The sequence below is a fragment of the Crocuta crocuta genome, unplaced genomic scaffold (genome assembly GCF_008692635.1).
Source record: "Crocuta crocuta isolate KB4526 unplaced genomic scaffold, BGI_CrCroc_1.0 scaffold57, whole genome shotgun sequence".
NCBI lineage: Eukaryota > Metazoa > Chordata > Mammalia > Carnivora > Hyaenidae > Crocuta > Crocuta crocuta.
In genome coordinates, this window is record NW_027532163.1 from 3,072,658 (window position 1) to 3,098,833 (window position 26,176).

A 26,176-nucleotide genomic window follows, 5' to 3' on the forward strand; every position below is an offset into this window, starting at 1 on the left:
TTTATTTATTTATTTATTTATTTATTTATTTATTATTTAAATACTTTTTAACATTTATTTATTATTGAGAAACAAAGAGAGACAGAATGTGAGAGGGGAGGGTCAGAGAGAGGGAGACACAGAATCTGAAGCAGGCTCCAGGCTCTGAGCTGTCATCTCACAGCGCGATGCGGGGCTCGAACCCACGAGTGGTGAGATCATGACTTGAGCCGAAGTCGGGTGCTCAACCGACTGAGCCACCCAGGCGCCCCATGGCCATCAGATACTTTAAATTAAAAAAGGTCATTTGACTTTTCAGTCTAAATGATCAAGGTCAACTACTTTCACTTTAGTGGATCTGTCATAGTGTCTTAATAGAACAACAGCATCATACAACGTGTCCCCCTCTATTCACAGCACAGAATTAGTTTCTTAGAAATAAAGTTCATTGAGGTATAATTTATGTATAGTAAAATTTACTCTCATTAATGCACAGTTCATGAGTTTTTCCAAACACCAAATGGAAACTTTAAAACTGGAAAATACAAATACAACAAAAAATGAACAAACAAAAAAACCAAAAAGAACCCCAACCCAGCTCATTGGATAGACCCAATAGCAAAACAGTAATGACAGAGAAAAGAGCCAGTGATTTTGAATATAGATCAATACAAAATGTCTAATCTGAACTATAGAGTAAAAATAGTTGAAAATAAAATGAATAGAGTTTCAGGGACCTTTTGGATAAGACCAAAAGTTTTAACATTTGTGTCACTGGAATCCTAGAAGAAAAGGAGAATAAATATGGCACATAAAAAATATTTGATGAAATAATGGTTGAAAATGTCCTAAATTTGGCAAAAGATATAAGCTTAAATATTTAAGAAGCTTAGCAAACCCCAAGCACAGATCCATGCCCAGATACATCATAATCAAAATGCCAAGAAAAGATCTCAGTAGTGGCTAGAGAAAAAAACATTATTTCCTGAAATGTCTGGCAGAATTTACCAGTAAAGCCATCCATGCATGGAGTTTATATGAAGGTAGAATGTGATTAATTAAAAATGTAGGGGCACCTGGCAGGCTCCTATTATAAAGGTATAAATAATAATCCTATAGTAGTGATAAAATGAAATAAATAATACTCAATTCAAAAGCACGCAGGAAAAGAGGAAAAAAAGAATAAAAAAAGGCAAATTGAAAATGTCTACCAAGATAGTAGATGATATCAACTGATATTACTATAACCGATAATATCGATTATTAAATGTAAATAGAATAAACACACCAGTTAAAAAGAAAATTGACACACTGGAAGACTCAACTACACTTTTGACAAGAAAGCCACTTAAAAAACAAAGACATAGGTAAGAGTAAAAGGACAGAAAGAATACACCATACAAATTGTAATGGAAAGAAAGCTGGGATGGTTCTATCAAACGTAGTAGACTTATTACCAGGAATAAAGATATTAAATGATGACATAGGGATCAGTTCTCCTGAAAACGGAGCTTCTAATACATCAAGTAAACATATGTATACCAATGAAGGAAGAAATAGACATATTTACAATTATAATTGGAGACCAACACTTCTTTCTCCAAAATTAAATTAATAGAAAAAGTAGATAGAAAATTAATAAGTTTATAGAAGATTTGAACATTACCAAGCAGTTGACTTTGTTGCCATTTATAGAATATTCTGCTGAACAATAGCAGAATATGAATTCATTTCAAGTGTACCTGTACTATTCACCCAAACAGATCATATTTTGGGCCATATAACAAACTTCAACACATTTAAAAAAACTGAAATCTTATGAAGCATATTGTCTAACTGCAACAGAATTAAAATAGAAATCAATAACAGAAATATTTAGAATATTTAGATATTAAACAAATGTTTAGAAATTAAACAGCATGCTTCTATAAAACCCATGGTCAAAGAGAAGTGACAAGAGAAATTAAGAAACATTTTGAATTGAATGAAAATGAAAACACAATGTATCAAAATTTGTTGTGTGAAGGTAATATGATGCTTTAAAGGCAATTTATAACAATATTGCTTGTATTAGAAAAGAAGATGGGCACCTGGGTGACTCAGTCAGTTAAGCATCCAACTTTGGCTTGGCTTAGGTCGTGATCTCACAGTTCATGAGTTCAAGCCCTGCATCAGGCTCTATGCTGACAGCTCAGAGCCTGGAGCCTGCTTCGGATTCTGTGTCTCCCTCTCTCTATCTGCCTCTCCCCCACTCATGCTCTGTCTCTCTTTCTCTGTCTCAAAAATAAATAAACATTAAAAAAAAGAAACGAAGAAAGTTCTCAAACTAATGATCTTTAATGTTAAACAAGAAGAGCAAAATAAACCTAAAGCAAACATAAGGAAGGAAATAATAAATATAAGAGCATAAATCAATGAAATTGGAGTCAGAAAAACAATAGAGAAAATAAAAAAACCAAAACATGGCTCTTTTAAAGAAGAATAAAATTAGTAAACCTCTAGCCAAACAATCGAGAAGATACAAATATCAATCTTGAAAATGAAAGAGGTGTTTTCACTGTGATTCTATAGATATTAAAAGGCTAATTAAGAATAATTAGGGAATATTACAACTAACTTTATGTCCATAAATATGATAGCTTAAAGTGAACAAAGAGTAAGAAAGCTTACTCAAGAAGAAATCAATAACTTGAATAGTCCTGTATCTACTGAAAAAATTAAATTCTAATTTAAACACCTTCAATTCATAAAAGCCTTTAAAAAATTATTTCTAGCTTGATAATTAGTTTTAATACTTTCTTCTACATAAGAATTTTAATGGTTATCATAAGTCATTGAAATAATTTGTTCCTTTTAATGATTAAAGTGTATAAATAGGCTAGAAAATAATTAGGATTTTACTTTCTAGCAGTAAACTAAGCGTCTTCGTCATGGTAAAGCCTCATTATATTCAAATATTCATTCCACAAGAATAAAACAAAGGTCAATTTACTACAAGTTTAAGAAAAAAAGACCTATGTGCAATGTAAAATATTTCTGGCACATTCTTGTTTTATAATCTTAAACATGAACAGAATCCTGTTTTTTAATGGCTACAAAGGAAGAGTATAAGCTCAGTATTATCAGTGGATGGTATGAGATGTTGTTTTATAAATGGCATTTCCAAGGTCTAAGATGTCTGAAATTCAATGGTGCTTTACAGAAAGAATATATATAAAATCCTTCACTATTGAAACAACTTCATGAGGTAGGAATTCTCTTGATTCTAAAGATGAGGAAATTAAATTATCTTCATTTAAAGAAAGAAAATGAGACTTAGATAAATTAAATTAAATAACTTCATCGTGATTATACAGTTTAGTAGACAGAATTTAAATCCTGGTCTGTCTCTTAAACATATCCACTCATCCATCCATCCATCCACCCACCCATCTATTTGATTTGGATTCAAGTGTGGGGAAGACAAATACTAAACTGTTGTATTTCCCATTAACTACTTTTGTCGTCTCAGAATTAGTGCTCCTTTCAAATATGTCCTCCCAATGGTGGAAACTGGTTGCACAGAAAAGAAGACAGTAACAAAATATTAATAAATAATTTAGAAACTTCTGTTGCCTCAGACATTATTATTTCAAAAAAAGAGAAGAGAACCAATAATATGGAAGTCCAGAGATACCCTACATATTCACTGATAACTAATATTGAGATAAATAAACAAATCTTTAAGCTTTTGGAATGAAAAATCACAGTGTAGTCATTGCTAAGTAATTGATCTGTTTTCTTTAAGAAGAGACAGCAAACTTTAACTTATAGAGCTTTCATAAGTTGTTCTCTGATAAATTTAGTCTACACTAACTTAATTTTATTATCATCACATTTCTTGGGTAGTATTTGTACCCACGAATTTTTGCCTCAGTTTTGCCCAACACCTCTCATTATAAATAGAAATAAGTTCATTTTGGTGATTCTTGTACCAGGAACAAAACTCCCAGCAAATAAAAACTTATCAGGATTTTGGAATTCTTCCAAGAATTTTTGGCACAATGTAGAGCTATACTTTACTACCTGATAATTACTGTTCCACTGGAGAAACTGTTAGTTTAATTTCTCCGAGGAACTACTGTATCTTTGTGCTTTACAATGATATAAGAGAACCTTCTGAGGTCAGTCTATTCTTCATTTAGGAGAGAAAGGTACTCACGGTTGAGCCCCAATTTCTCGTAGGTGATAAAAGAGCTGAGGGAGGTAAGTTTGAAGAAGAGTTTCAAACAGCAAACAAAGGGACACAATACCCTGGATATAATAACAAAACATAAAAGAAAAACTAATTTTAGTATTTAAAAATGAACTCTGCCAATAAATTATTCAAATGGAAATGAGGAAAAGATTATTAACATAAATATTTGTATATTGTCTTAGAGTCAAAAATAGGAAATGCACTAATGATCTCTAATACTGTGTTTAAAGATAAATTTTTCCCTATTTATGGATACTTACTATTACAGATATGCGAAGGAACCTCCTTTTTAACACAATACGCTGCCTACACAAGCTGGTGTATAATATTCAGAGTCCAAGGAAAAAACATCATTTTATGGAAAACATGCTACTTTGTAAGCCTGGTATTATCACGTAGGTCCAACAAACTAGTTTTTTCTGGATGCATTCCAGTTTCCAGGTATTTCTCTGGTACTACAGCCACACCCTTGACTTTACCCTTCCATATGTCCTTTCCCTTCTAGCTGCCTCACCCATCAAGGAAAATATTTCCTGCTTTTTTCAATCTTTCTTTGAAATCCATCCCCAGGGGACAACTGACTACTGACTGCTTGAAATTTGCATCAGGAAATTATTCAACAAGAATGTTTGATTACTTACAGTAAAGACATATATACAATGTCTGAAATGTAAATATATATATATTGCTGAAATCTACCTTTTCTGAGGGCATTATTTGTAGAGGACAAGAAGTAACTGACTTCAGCAGAAGGTTTTTCAAGTGTTTATTACTTGACAACTCTGAATAAAGTCGTTCGTGTAGCTCAGCATTCCTCAGGGTTGATCTTTGTAAGGAAGTTTTAATCCTCTTTGTGAGTTTCTAGAGAAAAAAGGCTGCCATGGTTCCACATAGTTCAGTCTGGCTGCAAGCCAGGGAGGGAGATGACTGCCTGTAAGTCTTTATTCCACTGAATGGAGAAAGGGCAGAGGCAGGGCTGGCCCAACCCAATTCACTGAAAAAGGACACCTCAGGGTCAGTGTGGAGACAGAAAGAATATCCAGGGCTGCTCGATGTCAAGCTTCAGTGCGCCGCACAGGGAAAACACCGTGGGTGTGTACTGGGCAGCCACTTTAAAAAAAAAAACCTTTTTTTTTTTTTTAAACTCTGCAGCATAAAATGTGAGAGTAAGAAATCTGAGGCTAAAAATGAGGTTATTAGAAAACAGAATTATTAGTATTTTTCTGATTACTCTAGACTGAAAATTAATGTAAGATAAGCACTAACTCAAGTTGTCTCAGAGAGAAGAAACCCAAGATAATCGGAGGTGCCTCCTTTGTTTGTCTGAGACATTCTGGGTTTCTGTTATCTGCTGGCTCTCATGAGCAGTGTATGAGAGCAAAGGCAGATGCAGAGAGAGGGGGAATAGGAACATACCAGGTTATACTGGGGGCCTACAGGACAGGGCTTTAGTGTAACAGCAGGGACAGAGTTTTCTCTTCAGGGACGTCTCGTGGCCCTGATACATTCTAATTTAGTGTTTCTTCTGGAGAGTTGGTCAGATTATCCACAAATAGACCAGAGCGGGCCCAAAGGTGAAAAAAGTATAAAATAACTACTGCTTTTACTCAGGCTCGTTGGTGGAAAAAAAGATATGATAAAGACCTGGCCAAATAAAACAGATAAAAATGTTCAACTCCCAATATGCTCCTCTTTGACTCTGAGGTCAACGGAGTTATCTACTGAATAAACACAAAGAAAATATCAGTATGGTAACTGATAACTAGTCAAATGTGAAACTGAAAAATAAGTGACCAATAAATGTTTGATTTTTTACTAACAAAGAAGAGATGATGATGATAATCACAGCAACAACAATAATAAAAAGAGCATCCATTTATTTACGGGATGCCTGCCAGGACCCAAGGACTACCCATGCGCTCTGTAGTCTTCTCCAGAGCACTCCAGAAACATGCCAACCTCAGCTCCTGGATGGGGACACGAGCGTGCAAAGAAGGAAGGCACACTTGTCCAAGTGAATAATACAGACAGGTTTATATGTTTTTCTCTGTTAACATATAAAAGATAATTTAAGTGCAATTGATAAAGGCTTTTTTCCTCCTTCATTATCATCAAAAATATTTAAATATCAATATCTTCTTCTTTTCACTTATTCTATAGCAATATGTTGCTTAAAACCACAAATTAAAACTTGTTGCTTTATAATATAACAGAGTAGGAGACATTTTCTTAAGGAAAGAAAACAGATTAGAGTTTAATTTGATCCAATGTTGATGAACTTACAGAAGGGTGAGAAGAGATGGAATGGAGTCTGAAGAAAAAACGCACATACATCTCACGGAATATCTGATACAGTTTGGAAGGTTCATGGTACAGAAAACAAAGCGGTGCAACTGAAAGAATAAAGAGAGTAATCAGTAGCATTGCAGAACAATTAAAAGTTTATAAAATAAGTTAATGAAACATGAAAGAATAAATCAGTATTTTATAGTAATATTCATTCAAAGACAAGTTTCAAATCATATATAATTTTTTCATGTTGAAAAGGAAACATATACACATGTAAAAAGCTCAGGCATTCAAAGTTATAAAGAAAGTTGTAATTAAAAACTACTGTAATCCCAACTGAATACAAGAATGGCACAACAGAATTACATTTATAGGGATATGAAAAATTCAAAGTAACTTAAAAAACTATGGAAAGTCAAGTCTCTCTCTTTTTTAATTGAAATAGTAAGAAAGTGACAATCAGGCAATTCATTTTTCACTTTGTTCCACAAAGGATCCAGGCCGCTTTTCCAAGTTTTTTATTTTGGAAGTCAGGGAAGGAAAATAGAAGATAATTTATGACTAGTGTTTAGAATCATGGTCTTCAACTAATCCAATCTGAAAATAAAGATTTTGATGAGCAGTTTAGACTCTGGTCCATATCTCAGCATCATATAAAGGCATTTTTCACAGGTCGATGATAAACCAACCCTCAGACAGAGGATTTATTTCTCTAATGAATGTTGAACTAAGTTTTCCTTTGTACCCAATTCTTGGCAATTAAGCATGAGTGGGTCACCTCAACCCGAGACCCCACAACTGAATGTCAGGACGTCCTAATCTCAGATGCTGACACGACATGATTATTCAGGACTGACATGGTTGTGCTTTTCATCTTTTCAAACCTCAAGAATTTCAGGCAGCATAAACATGTTCATAATGCAGATACATAAAACTCTTATTACCTAAATATTAATTTTAACACAAAATGACTTACTTATTGGGTAATTTCAGCTATGACGGAAAATGGACAAGTTAGAAATTCTCAGGCTCTGTTACTGATAATCTGTCACTAATGCCCTGAGGGCAGGATCATTAAGTAATCAGGGAAAGCAATGAGCCAACTCACCTCGTTTTGACAAAGTGAAAAGAAAAATAATAAAAAATTTTAAATTGTTACAAATACAAACATTCAATTATCTGGGATAAATGGCAGTGCACAGTATTACAGATGAGTAAATCAGCAAAAACTAGCTTTGTAAGGGAGAGATTTCACTTTTTTCTGAAGGGTCAAAGAGACGAATCAATTTTAGGGGAGTAAATAAATACCTAAAACCCCCCTACTTTTATATAGAGAAGAAAATTATATACATAGAGATGTTTAAAAGCTGACAGGCATGTCTTTTCATTTAGAAACCAACTTTAAAAATTTATTTTACTACCAAAATAAGTTGCTATTTATTAAAATAACCCAAAATTAGGGGCCCCTGGGTGGTTCAGTTGGTTAAGTGTCCGACTTCGGCTCAAGTCATGATCTCAAGGTTCGTGGGTTTGAGCCTCGTGTAGGGCTCTGTACTGACAGCCCACTCAGAGCCTGGAGACTGTTTCAGATTCTGTGTCTCCCTCTCTCTGACCCTTCCCTGCTCACGCTGTCTCTCTCTCTCTCCCAGAAATACATAAAACATTTAAAAAATTTAAAAAAAAAATAACCCAAATTAAGATATTCTATATATTTAAAAAGAGTAACTCATATTCTAACTGCAACAATCTAAGATAAAGCAATGTGGCACAAATACATGGTATTATTGTAAATTCAAAGGGAAGGTTTGAAATTTTTGAAAAAAAATTATTTATGCTTTATGCATATTTTTTCCTTTAACTTTTAAAGATATTGATACATTGGGGTGCCTGGGTGGCTCAGTCGGTTAAGCGTCTGACTTTTGCTTAGGTCATGATCTCGCGGTTCGTGGGTTCGAGCCCTGCGTCGGGCTCTGTGCTGACTGCCAGCTCAGAGCCTGGAGCCTGTTTCAGTCTGTGACTCCCTCTATCTCTGACCCTCCCCTGCTCACGCTGTCTCTCTCTCTCTCCTAGAAATAAATAAAAAAAAATTAAAAAAAAATTAAAAAAAAAAAAGATATTGATACATAAAAACCTATAATCTGAATCTAAAGACTTTATGGGTCCAGTAAGCATTAATGGTCATTTCCAGTGAAGGAATTTTTCAGAACACTTTTTTGTAGACATGTATAATACAAAAGCCTTCACAATCGGTGATTAAAGATACCACTACTGTTTGTGTTAAATTCCCTTGAGAAATTCTCTATGAAATGGAAAAGCTTTCATCCATCGTACACAATATATAAGAAATCTACGTGAGTTTATTTTCTATTTAAAGCACATTTCCGTATTTGGTTCTTTCATAAAAATGACTTTGCTCATTATTGTTTTCCAATTAAATATTGTGCCATTGGAATTTATTTATGAAATCATGATCTACTATACCTACAATAACTTCATTAATCTGCATAAACGGTAGAGAGGAAGGCCAGTTTAAATTAAAGAAATTTAAAATCCATTTTTAATTGAGATAAGTATTATAATTTTGAAGCACTACAGTAACTAAAACGCAAGGGGTAAAGTATTGATTGGAGTTCCTCGGGAAGGACACACGATTGTTCTAGTACACTGAGTCTAAATGAGTGATTGCTGCCAAGGTGCTTGTGGGTGCTTACCAGATATTTCTCAAAGAGTATTAATAAACTCTGTATCAAACATTTTGCATCATCTACATCCTTAGTGAACATTCTCCCCTCTGGTGTTTAAACCTTAGCCTACTAAAGTGACCAGAAATGTGAATAAGCAGAGTCTGACTCAATAATGTATTTTGTTCCTTAAGAATCGTTAGAAGATTTAAACTTTCATGACACCATTAATGTCCTCCAAATCATTCAGGTTCACTTTTTAAAAACTGTGTACTTGAAAAATTCTTGCAGCCGGAATTGAAATAGGCAGATAAAAGGACAGCATTTTTAATATCAGATGTAAAAATTTATTTTCTTAACAGTTTTGGGTTTTTCTATTTTAAATTCCTCACATGTTTAGGAAAGAGAAGTATGCTGAAAGGCCATGATAACATTACGTATTATGTTATGGAATATTGGTTGCTAAAGAGAAGGAAGCAGAGTGTCCTATAATCCAAGCTTGTGATCAACACCGTGAAGGGTAGCAAAAGGCAAAGTTCCTGGGTCCTCTGAATGCTTTTCATCGCATGCGGGTCTTAAAAGTTTTATATTATGTCATTCACCACTATTGTCTGATGTCGAGCACTGAGGGGCTTTTACAAAGAAAAGTGTTAATGTATTGATGATTCTCTTTACAAAAGGAAAACATTAAAGTATTTCTGTTTAGTGTACAGGTGGCGGGTGGGTAGCGACTGTGGCGATGACACTCTTCAACAGGTTTATATGTGATGTGTGCAAATTTAAAAATTAAATGGCATTAAGGTGTAGAGCTTTCTCCCTCTTGCTAATCTTCTGTGTTCCTCACCCAGTGACACGTGAGGCCGGAAAGGCATTCGGGGCTGTGAAGCCTGAACATGCGTCTTTCGTGTGAAAACCTGGGGTGTGAGAGAGCTTTCAATGTAATTGTTGCTGTGTGTGCCAGAGGTCTGGAGACATTGTAAACGCAAACTTAGGGCTGGCTCTCCCCTCACATCCTTTCTCACCTGTTGCTTGTTTAAAATTTGTTTGGGGATTTCAGCAACCTCATTTTACACCTGTCAGAGCTAAAACCTCATGTGTTTTCAGTGGATCAGAGAATGGTAAACACAACCACTTTAATTTGCCACGCAGTCATCATCTGAGAAATTATGATGACCCTTCATTTTAAAACATTCATTGGAGGTATAACCAAATACTAAACTCGATATTTAAAAACGTGCATGGTAACTTGGTAAGTGTGTGGGTGATCACACACTTTATAAGTGTGATCTTCCTGTTTAACTGTCTGAAGTGTGATAAAAACAGCGAATATTTTAAAGCCCAACTTACCATACATTGAAAATCCATGAAAAGGGATTACACCTAAAAAAAAAAAAAGTTCTGTTCAATTAATATACCCACTGAGTTCTTAGGTAAGCTTCAGAGGATTAAAAACAAAAATAGAAAGCTTTCCTATTTTTGCTTCAACTTTGTTCATGAATGCCAGAAAGACTTAGTGATGGTAGCCAACAACAACAAAAATACACGCTTTCTGATACCTGTAGAAAAACAAACTAGAAGTTTTCAATATATATCCAGTTAATTTTCTATTGATGTTAAAAAATTAAAACTTTGCGGGGCGCCTGGGCGGCTCAGTCAGCTGGGCAGCCAACTTCGGCTCAGGTCATGATCTCACAGTCCGTGAGTTCGAGCCGTGCATCGGGCTCTGGGCTGACAGCTCAGGGCCTGGAGCCTGTTTTGGATTCTGTGATTCCCTCTCTCTCTGTCCCTCCCTCACTCAAGCTCTGTCTCTCTCTGTCTCAAAAAAATAAACATATACAAAATTTTTTAAAAAATTAAAATTGAATATGGTACAAAAACAGAACAAGGGAGATCACAAAACTAAGTTTAAGAACAAATTGGAATGGTCTCAGAAAGTCAGTAGATTCTGTCCTTCCTGAAACAACTTCATCCTGTATACCAGAATCCAATCTGTTAAAAAGATAAGTGACCAGCTTACATAAACCAGCTAGGTCACCTCAGGAAAGTCACGGAACTTCCTGAGCTTTCGTTAACTGCTTGTCATGCAGAGGAACTAACACTGTCTCTGAAATATCATCTAGCTCTAAAATTCCATGTTTAACAGTTACGTCTAGAATAAATGCAGAGAAATTTGTGAGATCTAAAGAAAACTGGACATATAAGGATCTTCCAGTGGTAAGATTCTTTACCAACTTCTGCTTTCTAGAAACTGAAAAAATTCAAAGCCAGATTAGAGTTACATTAGTAGTCAACATTGCTAATGACATGACAGCCACCAGCTTGGGTTCCATGGAGCACTTAGAATGAGGAGCCATCTTCCTTCAAGTCTCTCTCTCTGTTTATACCTTTGGTTGAATCTCTTTTTCTTCTTATGAATAACCATCTCTTTCTACTTTCTGTCTCTGCCGTTTAATTTTATTTCATTACTCATTATAGGCTTTTGACAAATCAAAAACAAGTCTGTCTTTTCTAACTTTTCTACAACAAAATTGTTGACATATGAAAAAATATCTAAGAGAAAAATGAGTTAATAAATAGTAGGCATATTTTGATATTCTACAGAAATATAAGTATATATTTTATCTTTCTAAATACTGCCTCTCAAAGCAGGTTCCTATCATACAAAACCCTTATATTCTTACTGCAAAACCCCTTTTTCTTTCCTCTGTTAAGCTACTGCAACAATATTTGTACAAGCAGGTGAAGGTAGTTAGAAATGAAGGTGTTACTACTATTATTTTCATCTTCTACAAATATTTATTAAGGATCTAAGGATAGGATAGTCAGGACAAGCCACTTTTAATTAGGAAGCTTATAGTGAATGAATTCATGAACTGCCAAGCAGCAAAAAGGAATTCAATAGTAAGATGACTTGTGGCTAACGACACTCCCTGCACATTTCCCCCAAGTTCTGAAACTTATAGCTGCTCTATAAACAGCTAGGTTATAGGCGATTTGAGGCAAGGACACAATTCCTACTGGGTAATATCTTCAACACCCACAGTATCTTCTACAAATGATATAGATTGATGGAAATTGGGGGATTTTATAGATATAATCAAGGCTTATAAATAAAAAATTAAAGTACAAAAGAGAACAAACTAATGATTGCTAGGGGGAGAAAGTAGGGGGATGGGCAAAATGGGTGAATGGGAGTGGGAGATACAAGCTTCCAGTTATGGAATGAATAAGTCACAGGGATCAAAGATGGGGATATAGTCATTGTTACTGCAATAGTGCTCTATGGTGAAAGATGGTAGCTACACTTGTGGTGAGCACAGAATAATAGACTGGTCCAATCACTTTGTTGGTTAGCTGAAACTGTAACATTGTGTGTCAATGATACTCCAATAAAAAATATTTTTTAAGTTTATTTATTTAGTTTGAGCGAGGAAGAGACTGTGTATGTGCAGCAGACACAGAAGAGGCAGAGAGGCAGAAGGAGAGGGAGAGAGCGAATCCCAAGTAGGCTCCATGCCCAGCACAGAGCCCCATACCAGGCTTGATCTCACAGCCATGAGATCATGGCCTGAGCTGATATCAAGAGTCTGATGCTTAGCTGAATGAGCCACCCAGGCATCCAGAAAAAAAATTTTAACTAAAAAAAATATTGAAGTGTAATTTTTATTTATGAATAAGTGATTAACATGTAGGATAGGAAGCTCTCAAAAACTCAGTGTTGAAATTACGAATGGCCAATGAACTCATACAGATGTGGTTTGAATTCTGTGTGACTCCAGGCAAGCTGCCAACACTCTCTTGAGACTCCATTTTCATTTTGAAAATGAAGATAAACAAGACCAACACCAGTGAGTTAATGTCCTCAACGTGCACCAGTGCTGAGTTTACGACACAGCAGGTAGTCGGCTACCATAGCTATTTTACGCTCTCGCAAGGGACAGTAACCCAGTTAGGTATCAGCTTAAACTCAAGAACATCTTTTTTTGTCAGTATTAGATAAGGGTTCACTTCAGCTTAATCAAGATTAGCCAGGGCTTAAGATTCCAGAAGAGGGTACATGGTCTGCTCTGTTAAAGGACAAAGTCAAATTCCAGCACACAAAAGTAGAAGGCATAAGAAGCAGTGAAGAATCCATTAACACTCCAGGGCACACATCACCTAGAACAGTTCTTTGATCTCAGAGGGAGTCATGTTCTTGGCCAGTTTCACCAAATCCTTCCCTTTGCCTCCTATCACTTCAAGTCTTTCAAGGGTCGAGTTTCATGCATGTGGCCACCATCCCAGAGTATATTTCTAACAGGCAGCGCAATGGTTAGGCCACCAGCTCTCCTCTGGCCTTAGAGTCCTACAAGTCTGCCACAACAGATTATTTTAAGATCCCAGCCATCCTTTGTCCATCTAAAGAAAGTCTAAAATATTAACTGCCTGTTCCATTCAATACGAATAACTTTTTAAAGTCTTGATTTAATGGGCCTTTGACATAGCTCAGAATGGTACACACTGGCCACAGAAATAAATCTTGAACTAGATAAGATATAAATAGTAAATATGACTCAGAAAATACACCAAATATTAACATGCTTTGCACTTACTAGATATTTTCCTTCATTTCCTCACTGTCTCTGCTAATACCCAGCATTTATATTTGTACCACAGCTTTCAGGTCTGATCAACTTTCAGGTCTGATCAACATCATTCCAAATTTTTGCACTCCTTCATGTGGGATTACTTGGTAAAGCTTATTTAACTCATTTGTTGAAACACTCATTTCCTTTGCTTATTCTCATTCTACACGTTGTCTATAGGTAAGTAAGAGTAGAGATACGGCAATGGTTAAATTGTTTTCTAGCCATTTCTGTTGTCTTTCTGCATTAGGACTTCAGAACATGACTCTGTTACTTTATTTCAGCAATTAAAATTTCCCAAATACCAGAACATAGCCACATTTAAGTATCAATCTAAAATCCATATTTTAAATACAAATTTGATTAGGTTTTCAATTTATGTCTAAAGTTACACATCAAATAAATTTTGAATTATGAGATGTTTTTACTTTAATTAATATAGATGACAAAGTACCTTGTTATTTATCAACTGGACACTTGTAAGCAGGTTTAAAATGGCATATTTTCACTATTTCTTCCAAGAACCTTTCCTAGTCTTTGCTGTGAGGGGCTGTCCTGTGCACTGTAGGTTTAACGGCATCCCTTGCCTCTACTCATGCAACACTGGTCAAACCCCCCTCCTCCTGGTTCTGACAACCAAAGTGTCTACAGACATTGACAAATGTTGCCTGGGGTTGGGGGTGAGGGGCAGTGTGAGGGGTGGAAGGGGCATGGAGTTGCCCTGATCTAGAGTCCTAAAAGCCCTCTACCTAATGTTCACTAGCAACTAATCATTTTCTCTTGTCTTATAGGAAACAAATGGTACTAGCATATTGTGCTGCTTATTTAAATCTCAGTCAGATCTATGTGTATTTCTCCCATCTCATTTCTTTACTTCTATTCTTGTTCCTCTATATTCTTCTATATTCATTCCCTCACTCTTTTTTCTCTCATTCATGTTTACTGAGCAGTGACTTTATGCTATGCACGATCCTAGGTGCTAGATCTCTTGGTCATCAAAAGGTCCTTATTCTCTTGAAGCTTACATTACAGTGATATTTCTTTTCTTTTTAAGTAGGCTCCATGCCCAGCACGGAGACCAATGTGAGGCTTGGACTCATGACCCTGCAATCAAGACCTGAAGACCTGAGCTGAGATCAAGAGGCGGATGCTTCAGCCACCCAGGCACCCTATAGAGTGACACTTTTATTCTACACAGTAGTGAGCATGATCTTTTAAACATACCAGTCAGAAATCAGAGAAGAGATTTCACTGGGAAGAGGAGAGTAGGGGACTCGAAAACTGTCCTTCTGATACATGGCAATGAGAAACAATGAAATCTGGCCATCTGTAGCAACATGGATGGACCTTGAGGGTGTTATGCTGAGCGAAATAAGTCAGGCAGAGAAGGACAAATATCATATGTTTGCACGTATAGGAGGATTAGGAGGAACTTGACGGAGGAACAAGGGGGAGAAGAAGGGCGGAAATGGTGGGGGAAAGGGAGAGAGGCAAACCATGAGAGACTCTTGAATGCTGACAAAAACTGAGGACTGATGGATGTGGGGGGGAGGGGGGATGGGCATGGAGGAGGGCATTGTGGGGATGAGCACTGAGTGTTATGTGGAAACTAATTTGACAATAAAGTATTTGTAAAAAAACAAAAAAAAAAAAACAAAACAAAATCCATAAAAAAAAAAAAAAAAAAAATCTGTCCTTCTGCTAAAGCAATGGGTAAGCTGGCTAGCACCGTTAGATCAACTTTTCTGAGTTCTAGAATTTGTTTTGAAAAACACAAAATAAAATGAAACAAAAAAAAAATTAAAAAAATTACAACCAAGGAAATCCTTCATGAAAAGAGAAGCTGCTGAATGTTGGAAAGCAAGCATTGCGGTACCTTAATTTACCTGCCTTCCACCTCCAATCCTCCAGCTTGCCACCCATGTTCTCGGTGCAGCTTGCTGGCAATAGGGAGCTTGAGTTGAAAACTTGTGGTTGTGTGTTTTGCCCTGTCTAGGAACTATCTGAGGGATTGGGCTGAAGTGGCCTGCCCGCTTATTGAAAGCCTTTAAATGCAAATATACTAGCGGAAGCTCCCTGGGACAGCAGAGGATAACAGACGAGGCAAGCAGTGGACAGACTGACAACCCTGGAAATGAAGGTGCTCTGGAAGGATATATATGCAGATATAAAGGCTTTGAAAAACTCCTCTGCATTTTAGGGGACCTGGAAAAGACCTGAGAAGTACTTCAACTTTTACTTCTGCCAGACTTCTGGGCCCTGTGCAAGCAGGAAGTGAAGGCTAAGGTAGAACTCTGAATCACCTGCTGAGGGGCGCCTGGGTGGTTTAGTCGGTTAAGCATCTGATTTTTGGTTTTGGTTCAGGTCATAATCTCATGGTTCATTAGTTCAAGCCCTACACTGCGATCTGCACTGACAGCGTGAAGCCTGCTTGGGATTCTCTCTCTGCCTCATTCTCTGCTCCAACCCTTGTTCTCTCTCTAGAGTTTCTCTCTCTCAAAATAGGTAAATAAACTTAGAAAAAAAAAATCAAATGGCCTGGCTAAGCCTTGATGGAGTACCTCAACATAGAGCCATCCTGCAAAGACTGGGGTAGATTTCTTTTTTCCTTTGGCTTCTGATGTTTAAGGAAATGTCTGTCAAATTACCAGCTGACCACTAAGCTAATGGGACAGAGACCTCAGTGGGCACTCCATAGAAAAACTCCACAATATTGACAAAAGTAGCTTAGAAAAGTCACTAAACAAATGACTGATACACTACAAGCAGCAACAACAACAAATTCCGGGGAGGGGAAACAATCTGACTTCTAGAGTTACCACACTGTAATATTCACGATATCTAGCGATCAACAAAAAATGTACCAGGCACGCAAAGAAATAAGATAGTACAGCTCAAGGACACTGAGAGTACACTTATCATGACAAGCACTGAGTAATGTATAGAAAGTTGAATCACTGCTGTAGACCTGAAACTAACATAACACTGTATGCTAACTATACTGGAATTAAAATGAGAAAAAAAAGAAAGTATAGCCCATTCGCATGAAAACAAGAAATAAACAGAAACTATCCCTGAGGAAGGCCAGACACTGGACTTACTAGACAGAACTTTAGGTCACCTGTGTCCCCATGTGACCTGGCCCCTACATCTCCTGCTTCACCTTGTACCAGATTGTGTTTTGCTCACCGTCACTGTCACACCGGCTCTCGTGTTGTTCTTTCAAACCATCAAGTAGGTGCCTGTCTTAGGCCTCTAAACATGCTGTATAGTCCCTCTGGAATGTTCTTCTCCCGCTTCATTGCACAGCTCGCTCTGCATATTTGGGTCTCTGTTCATATTCTACCCCCTTAGAAGGACTTTTCCTGATCATCTTACCTAAGGTGACCTTACCTTAAAGGTAAATCCCCTAACTTAAAGCCACACCCTCCTTCACCTCCCTCTCTACTTTTAATTTCTGTCCCCCTTCATGGTTCACATCACACTCTCTGATATTATTTTCATTAGTTATTTATTTACTTGTTTATTGCTTATCTCCCTTGCTAGAATGTAAGCTCCTTGACAGCAGGTACTTTTTACAGCAGATCACCTGCCTAGAATAGAAGAGGGAGCCAGAGTGGGACTATATACAGATTAAATGAATAAATAAAAACAACTTATATAAATGGAACAAAAAATAAGAACAAGAGACGCTTATATAATTCCTGTGAAAACCCTCTTCAGCTCAGAAGTTTTGCCTACCAGTTGTTAAATGAATCTCCTGCACAAGTCTGTCCACTGACAAGGCCTCTAATGAGGCGAGTGGCAGAGGCGTCCTTAAGATTTTAAAGTAATCCTATTTTTGGCGGAAGTGGAACGAATAATGTAAAAGTGTTGCCTAGTACTGCCTTGCGTAAAGGAGAAAGGGAAAGCAGACTGACTCGTCTTTGTCTCTTCTTGCTCTGCAACTTCAGGCTCTGCCCAGAGAAGAGGGCGCCGTCTGATTCTGGCAAGGCTCTAACAAAACCTGCAGGAAAAATCATTCTGAAGAATAAAGTTTACCAGCAGCTGTAGGCTCGCCTTGTTTAGTATTAAACTATTTTTATTCTGAACGAAAATCTTTCTAGAAGCTATTCTACACATCTACTTTTTCAATATAGTAACCCCTTTCTTTTCTGCTAAAAGCCACTATAACATTAACACACAGTAACATTTTCTGAGGTAACAGGGCATGGTGATCAAGAAAACAGGTCAAAGAGCTTTGGATTGAAAGCCTGGCTTTGCCACTCAGCAGCAGGGCAAATGTATGCTCTGTGCCTCAGCTTCTTTGTCTAGAAACAGGGGTAATATTAGCCCCTGCCTCGGAAGGTTACTGCCTTGTAGGGATCAAGTGAATTACCACACGTAATGTCAATTAGCACATGTCATGTACACTGCCTGGTACACAGTCCTGCCTGGAAAACGTTCGCTGTTGCTGCTGTGACTGCTGTTATGATTGTTATTACAGCAATTTGTTTTTTGGTGTCTTCAGTGCCTAATAAAAGTCTTAAATTATTATAGTACGTACACTATAACTATGTAGAAACGCACGCACTATAACTTTTTAAAAAGTCACAAGGTTACTGGCTTTTACATAAAATGGTCCCAGGCTGCTTTTCCGGAGTGTTCTGATGTGCTGGTTTACGGTTTATATGTGTTCCTTTGTGAAGCCTGATTGTCGTTGTGCTGTTGTCAGTCATTTTTCCTGTCTGTATCAGCCTCTGTCTACACTTCCACTTTTGTAGGGGGGCACAAACACCAGTAAGCCAAGCTTGTTAGGCACATATGTTAAGTAAAAGCTAGCATATTCTAAACTAAGTTGAAAAAGCTCTCCTGGGCATGGAGAGAGCAGGAGTTTGACTCCATGGACACCTCCTTTGACTCTTCAGAGGTATTTTCCCCCTGGCTTCCTGATTCTTGGATAAACATAAAAAGTCATCTGAAATAGGCAGAGAAGGACAGATACCATATATTTGCACACCTAGGTGGATTAGGAGGAACTTAATGGAGGACCATGGGGGAGAAGAAGGGGAACAATAGTTGGGGAGAGGGAGAGAGGCAAACCACGAGAGACTCTTGAATGCCGAGAAGAAACTGAGGGCTGATGGGTGTGAGGGAGAGGGGAGATGATGGGCATGGAGGAGGGCACTTGTGGGGATGAACACTGGGTGTTATATGGAAACCAACTTGACAATAAACTATTAAAACAAAAAAAGTCATCTAAAATAGTTTCTGGAGAAGGAGAGGGAATAAACATAAATAAATGTTAAAATTAAAAACCCTCTCTAATTCAGTCCAAATAAATACTAACTCCTACTACAGCTAGGTACTGAGGGAACAAAAATGAATGATATGGCCTTATACCTTAAGAAGCCTGCAATCTAGAGGGGAAGATAAAGCACAAAAATAATGTCATGACAATACAATAAGAGATACAAAAGGCTGTCACACTGGGTATCGTGGGAGCTAAAAAAAGGGTCCTTAACAAACCTGAGGGCTCACGGAAAGCTTCCTGAAAAGGATCATGCCTGAGCTGAGTCCTGCATGGTGCTTTGAGAGAGTACGTAGGGGTGCGTGTGCACCTGTGAGTTAATCGTTTGATATTGCTATGATAAAAGAAAGCGAGACAGGAAGAGCTAAGACACAAAGCTAGAAGTCATATTGAATACAGGCCTAGTCCAAAGAGGTCCTTGTACGCCAGGCTGAGAGGCTTGGACATTACTTATGGAGAGATGAGAAGCCATTAAGAAAACTTTAAGGAGACGTGTCTGGGTCGCTCAGTCGGGTGAGCGTCTGACTCTTGATTTTGTTTCAGTAGCGACCTCGTGGTTGTGAGATGGGGCTCTGAGCTGGGCGCGGCGCCTGCTTAAGATTCTCAATGTCTCTTTGCCCCTCCCCCACTCTTTCTCAAAAAAGCCAACTTGAAGGAAAAAAAAGCGCAATTTTTAGATTTTCCTTTGTGATGTGTAGCTCAGACAGCACTGTGAAAGACAAGGCAAAGCTAGAAAACACTGGAAGAAGAGAGACCAGTTAGGGATCTGTGGCAATGAATAAGCTAGAGATGGTAAAGCCTGGATAAGGACGGGTACGGTGGGGAAGAGAAGACGAGAGAGGCCCCGGATGCATTTGGAAGATAAAACTTGGAGGGCCCTGGTGACTTACTACCCGATAGGCGTGCAAGACTGAGAGGAGTCAAGGATGGCCACTTTCGGTTAGATGAGAGCACAGTGAATTGTGACACAAGTAGCATGGCTTTCTTGTTGTTGGTCTTGATTTTATTTTGTTTTTGTTTTAGTTTTTGGACAGTGGGTATTGGAACATAAATGAATGGATTTAAGATGAGATATGTTAAGCCTGAGTTAATTACACAGAGGTCAGAATTGTAGATATAAATTTAGAGTAATGAACACACAGAGCCAAGAATGTGTGTGAAAAAGAGCCCCAGAAAAAGGGTGGGGCGGGGGCGGGGGGCCGTGATAGAAGCCCAGAGATCCCACCGATGGGTGTGTGGACAGAACAAGTGTGACTTTCACATGCGGGGGTCAATGATAAAGCTGAACCCACCAGTAGTGGCTGCAGTTTTTGAGCACTCACTGCATATCAGTCTGTGCCGTTTTAGATACTGTGTCTCATTTGATCCATGTGGCCTAGATGATGCATCCAAAGTTCAGTGAAGTCCTGGAACTTACCAAGGTCATAGGATGAGCTGGAGGAACTGGGATCTGAACCCAGGTGTGCTGGGTAACAAAGCCCATGTTCTTAATTCTGCCGGGGTATGAGAACTTCAGGGTGCAACCTAATGTTATCCTAATAAAGGATGTCCTAGATTGCTTTTCCAAAAAGCAGATCTTAGAAACTCTCCAATAATCTCAAAGGGATATTTAATATCTAATGAGGTCATTAGACATCTGATCACTTTATGTAGTTAAAATAGATTACTTGGCTGACATATTTCTTAAAAATCTTTTAATTTCATAAATACCACCCTTGTCAAATTAGGAGAACAAGAGAGCATAACCCAAGGCAATACGCTCAACGGATTTGAGGGCTGCTGCAGGGAAGTCAGAACGAAGGTCCTGGAAGGACCCAGTCAGTGTCCTTCAGAGGAAAATGAAACACCCTGGACCTGAGTCTGCTTAGCTTCCCCACAGACATTACTACTGGTTTCGAGGAAAGCCAAAGAGGGTGTACAGAATTTAATGTACGCCTACCACAAACATAGAGAAGTTCATTAAAATAGGGATTCCATACAAGGCTTATTTTAGATAATAAGTTATTATTCATCTAAACACAGACAGTGTCACATTTGTTATAAAAGCTGTAATTTCTCTATTTCCCACTAGAGGAAGCAATAGTATTACTCTTACCATTTGGTGGATAAAATACTGCATATTCTTCTAGTCCTAGTTTTCCTGTAAGAAAAAAAACACAGAAGGTTTCAATATGATTAATAAAATAAATTTGTAAAAATAAACTAATTTTGTGGATGTACTAGTAATGGAATTTTTAAAACTACCATAGTACAATCTCCTTTCACTTCATTTTAGGAAATAGAATTAATTTGAAAATATACCAGATAATCTTTTGATATTAGCAAATCCTTTCATCAATTAAAGTCATAACACCAATTTAAGTATGAGGCAATTGATTCAAAATAATTAAAAGAACAAATGCTTTCCAATGCCTTAAGCACTTAAGAAGAGAAGCGTCTATTTAGAAGCATAGAGCTGTTTTGCTAATTATAAATAATTCTAATCTATTCATTAAAGTAAGTCCTAAGCTTTGCAGAGCCTCATTAGTTTTACATTCTTATGGAATGTGCAGAAAAGTTACAAAGTAAATGTCTTAAACCATATAGTGGTAATATTTTCTGAGTCCTAAAAACAGTTCATGTGGTCCAAGAGTGAGGCTAAATATTGGAAAGCAGAATTGTTTCAGAAAATGAAAGTATATTCTCCATAATCAAATGTTTACAGTAGTTAAAAAAAATAGCTTTCCCTCAACTTTTAAGGTTCTGAGGTTTTTTTCCCCTCACCTTCCACTGAATATCATTAGATAGCTTTTTATCTTGATAGTTTTTTCTAATACTTTTCTATTGAAAAGTCTCCTGCATTATTGCACTTGGCTTTAAGGTAAGGTTTTAAATTAAATTTTTTTCACTATTTTTGTTGGGAGTGGTGGCAGAGAGGAGACAAATAAGAAGCATGAGCAGTGTAGGTTAGGTGGAGACAACAAGCACTGAGCCTGTGAGTAAGAAGGATGAAATAATAAAGGTAGAGGAGAGAGAACGAGGGGGTGAGAGAGAGTACTAGCTCAGTACTAAATACGGGAGTGGGTGAAAACCCTATGTGATAAGACACTAGGAGCGCCTTTTGTTCTACTAGGGTGACTCTGGTGGACTCCCGAATGGGGACTGGTCACCAGAAAGACCAAGTCATGATGAGAATTCTGGAATTTTCAGCCCCATCTTGCATTTTCCAGAGGGGGGACAGGAGCTGGAAATGGAGTTAATAATTAATCATGCCTACGTGTGGACACCTCTGTATCATCCCAAATAGTAAGGTGTTCAGAGAGCTTGCAGGTGGGTGAACATATCAACATTGGGAGATGACACACCCCCAACTCCAAGGGGACAGAAGCTCCTACGCTCAGGACCCTCCTAGACCTCGCCCTATGTATGTCTTCATCTGGCTGTTCATCTGTATCCTTTATCACGTCCTTTAATAAACTGGTAGGTGTACATTTCCCTGAGTTCTGTGAGCCGCTCTGGCAAATTAATTGAACCCAAAAACAGGTTGTTGGAACCTCTAATCTATAGCTGGATGGTCAGAAACACAGGTGATATATAGGGTTTTTGACTGTCATCAGAAGAGTGTATGTGTGTGTGTGAGGGGGTGGCAGTCTCATGGGACTGAGCCCTTCGTCTGTGGGATCTGATCCTATCTCTGGGTACATAGGGCAGAATTGAGTTAAGTTGTAGGACACCCAGCTGGTGTCAGAGACTTGCTTCTTGTTTTAGGGAAAATTCCTACATATTTGGTGTCAGAAATGGAATGTTTTGTATGAATAGTGAATGATACACATGGGAGAGAAAGACAGTAGGAGAGAACTGGGTTTTTCTTTACACAGGAAGGAAAAATATGTTTTTCTGATGCAGTAAGATATAGCCTAGTTCTTCAAAGACCTGTGATTTTGGGGTGGAGGAATGGGAATCCTTCCATATGTAGGGAATATATGCAGGCCAGAATAAATATGGTAATGTGGAAGAATCAGGGAATCAAGTTAGCTAGATTAAGATTGACTAATAGAGGGCCTTAAAATCTTGGTTGAATTTAGAGGTGAACCCATTAAATAATTAAGTTCCACAGTCAGCTTTTTAGCAAATGATGTTAAAGAAACAAACAAGCACACCAAAGGTTTCTATAAGTTCAGTTTAGAAGCAGTGGAATTGAGAGAGCCCCCCTCCCCCTCAGCTTAGGGAGAGTGGGAGTTTGACGTAATATAGGCCCATCCTAGGGCAGGGGTTATAGTAATCAGGCAGACAGTTAGACTAAGGAGATACGGGAGAAACAGTTTCTTTCCTTATGGGAACAGAGAATGATCATACACAATAGGGTTATAAGCTTTCAGTGCTGGGTGTTCACCACTTAATAAAAAGGAGAAATTGGGAAAGGCTTCCTGTTGAAATTAGTTCAGGTTCAGGTAATAGCAGGATATTGAAATAGCAATATCTTGTAGGCAGCTAGTGATAAAGAAGAGCAGAAAGCACTAAAATAGAAATTAGAGAGCTAATAGCATATAAATTACATCAAATTTTAAGTGCAGTAGAACATTTTGAGAGAAACATTTAGAGAAGGTAAAAAAATAAGTAGAAAAAGCAAATTCGTGTGATAAACTCATAGTTGGGGGGGGAAATAAAAGTCAACAGATATGACAAAAACAGTAATAGAGGAGAGAGCAAACAGGAAAGATAAAGGAGGTAACATCAAGTGCTGTTTGTGGGAACCACTTGACTGTGATTGTGCTGAGTTGCTCAGCTGGCCGTGATTTGAGTAGGAGTGAAAGCATCGTTACAGTAATCTGAGAGGAATTTCATTAAGTAAGGCCAATAAAAAATTTAACAACACTCATATATGCTATAAAATATAACAGTCTTGTTACGATTTTGTAAGTCTTAAAAAATACTCCCTTTTTGTAACTAAAATTTTACCTCTTATGTATGATTTTGGTGGTGAAGCGCTGTTGTACGCAAAATGACCCAACACAGATGTATCCCGGGAGAAACAAAGTAATACCTAGGTACAGCAGGGGAAGAAACAAATAATTAAGCGCTGTTTTCTAACAGGTAATTAATTCATTGCTATTTCCTTCCTAGGAGGCACTGAGGTAGAGCCTTTCCAATTCAGTATTGTGCCTGGAAATGGGAGGAGTGCCCTCTGTTGGTACACGTGTGCTAAGTGTTACAGGGGATGCCAATTGTGATGGCCAAGTCCACCCAAAGACTTCTCACTGCGAGCCACGTAGACCTTAAACAACAGCAGATAACGTATGTCACTACCAGTTGATTCTCTTATTGTGTTTTCTATGCGGAAAGAGAAATCTCTGGGGGAAATTTAACATGATGACACATGTGTAGGACGACACCAGGTACTACAGTGACGCGGAGAGCAGTTGGGAAGTGCAGGAAGCGGGAACTAGAGTCTCTGAGGGGATGCAGGTGTGTCAGGGAAGGCGGCTGGCTTGTGGCACCGAGAAGGGACGGCCTCAGCAGAACGTGAGGCAGCTGACACAGGTCAGAAGCTGGTTGTCCTGACCAGGAGGTGGAGTGTGGCAAGTCTGCCTGCGGATGACAAAAGGAACAGCAGAAAGTCAGGATCAAGGATGTCCTTAGGAGGGAACTGGGTTGCTGAGAGCAGCTTGGAACTTGGGGGCAGGAGGTCAATCCCAAGGTGTTTAGTGATAGGCAATCTGGGTCCTGGTATTGGAAAACCTGGGATTCAAAAGATGCTACTGAGAAAAGAATCGAGAATGACAGGAAAAGGTAGAAGCCCAGTTAACAGGACAGGGGCACAAAGTCAGGGTTGGACTAGGAAGCAGGAGCCAATGGAGAAGCTGTGGGTCCAGGACATAAAAAGGGGGCCCAGCTTTAGAAAAAGAATAGATAGGGAGGTCGAGCATCAGTGAGGACCACTGGTGAATGTGCACCAACCATTGCCACTGATTTATTTTTATTGTATTTTAGAAGACTACACAAGCAATACACTGTTATGGTAAAAGTTGGAAATATAGATCATCAAAAAAGGAGAGAAAAACACCCATAAGCCCATCAGTGTTAATATCTTGATGTATATCTTTCAGACTGCTCTTATACATACGTACATACATTTTTCAAACAACAGTTATGCATACTGTTCTGTTTTCTCTCAGTATTATAACATAAATATTCCCAGCCCACATTTTTTAATGTTGCAGAATATGCCACTATATGAATAAACATAGTTTATCTAGCTTGTCTTTAAATGTTGAACATTAAATTATTTCCACTTTTTCCCAACTATGAACAATGCTGCAGTAAAGTTCCCTATAGCTAAATATTTATATACACCCTTACTCAAGTTCTTAAAACTAGACTAGCTATCTGGTCAAAAGCGATGGGCATTTTAAATCTAAAACTTTTGACATGCACTGTCAAACTGTCCTCTAGAAAGAGTTTGTTTTGTTTTTGTTTTTAATAAATACAGCAACAAGACAGTGAATCTTTTCTCTTATTCTCTTCAGAACAGGTTATCAGCATCTTATAAATAAAAATAGCATTTTGCTTTAATTACTAATATGGTTGAATACTTTTCCATTTGCATTTCTTTTGTTATTTTCCACCTCATCATCTTAGTCCATTTTAAAATAGATGTTTTTAAAATTATTGATTTGTTTATATTTTTTGTATATTAAGAATTCTAACCTTTGGTCTATGTTTCAAATGGCTTTGCTCAAACAATTTGTTATTTTTGACACAGATATGTTCTTAAGTTTTATATGCTCAAATCTCCCAAAACTGTAATGCTTAGAAAGTTCCTCTGCACTTCTAAACATTTAAAATATTCTCTATACATTCACCTAGATTATGAAAGTCTTTAGTGTTTTTCTTCAAATATTTCTGGTTCTTCCCCTCTGTCAGCCTGCCTTTTCCAGCTCCTTTGGGATTAGGTGTGGCCACGTGATTTGCTCTTTAGTCAATGAAATACATACGTGTCATTTGACAATTCCTAAATGAAAGCTTCAAGAACTGGAGCAGTAACCACATTCCCTTTCCCTCTGCACGGCAACCAGCAGTGTTCTAGACAGTGGCT

The 26,176-nt window shown here is 37.7% G+C and overlaps 1 protein-coding gene across 4 annotated transcripts in view; it reads right to left on the minus strand.

Annotated features, from left to right (window-relative positions):
• Nucleotides 1-26,176, minus strand: part of TBC1D19 (TBC1 domain family member 19) — a 152,404-nt gene that overhangs the window by 8,409 nt on the left and 117,819 nt on the right. For all 4 annotated transcript variants that reach the window (XM_077776582.1, XM_077776584.1, XM_077776583.1 and 1 more), the window contains 5 exons: nt 24,040-24,124; nt 21,197-21,241; nt 10,534-10,566; nt 6,500-6,609; nt 4,181-4,272 (listed from right to left, as the gene is read on the minus strand). In XM_077776582.1, coding sequence (XP_077632708.1) covers nt 4,181-4,272; nt 6,500-6,609; nt 10,534-10,566; nt 21,197-21,241; nt 24,040-24,124 — 365 coding nt within the window. The remainder of the gene's footprint in view (nt 1-4,180; nt 4,273-6,499; nt 6,610-10,533; nt 10,567-21,196; nt 21,242-24,039; nt 24,125-26,176) is intronic.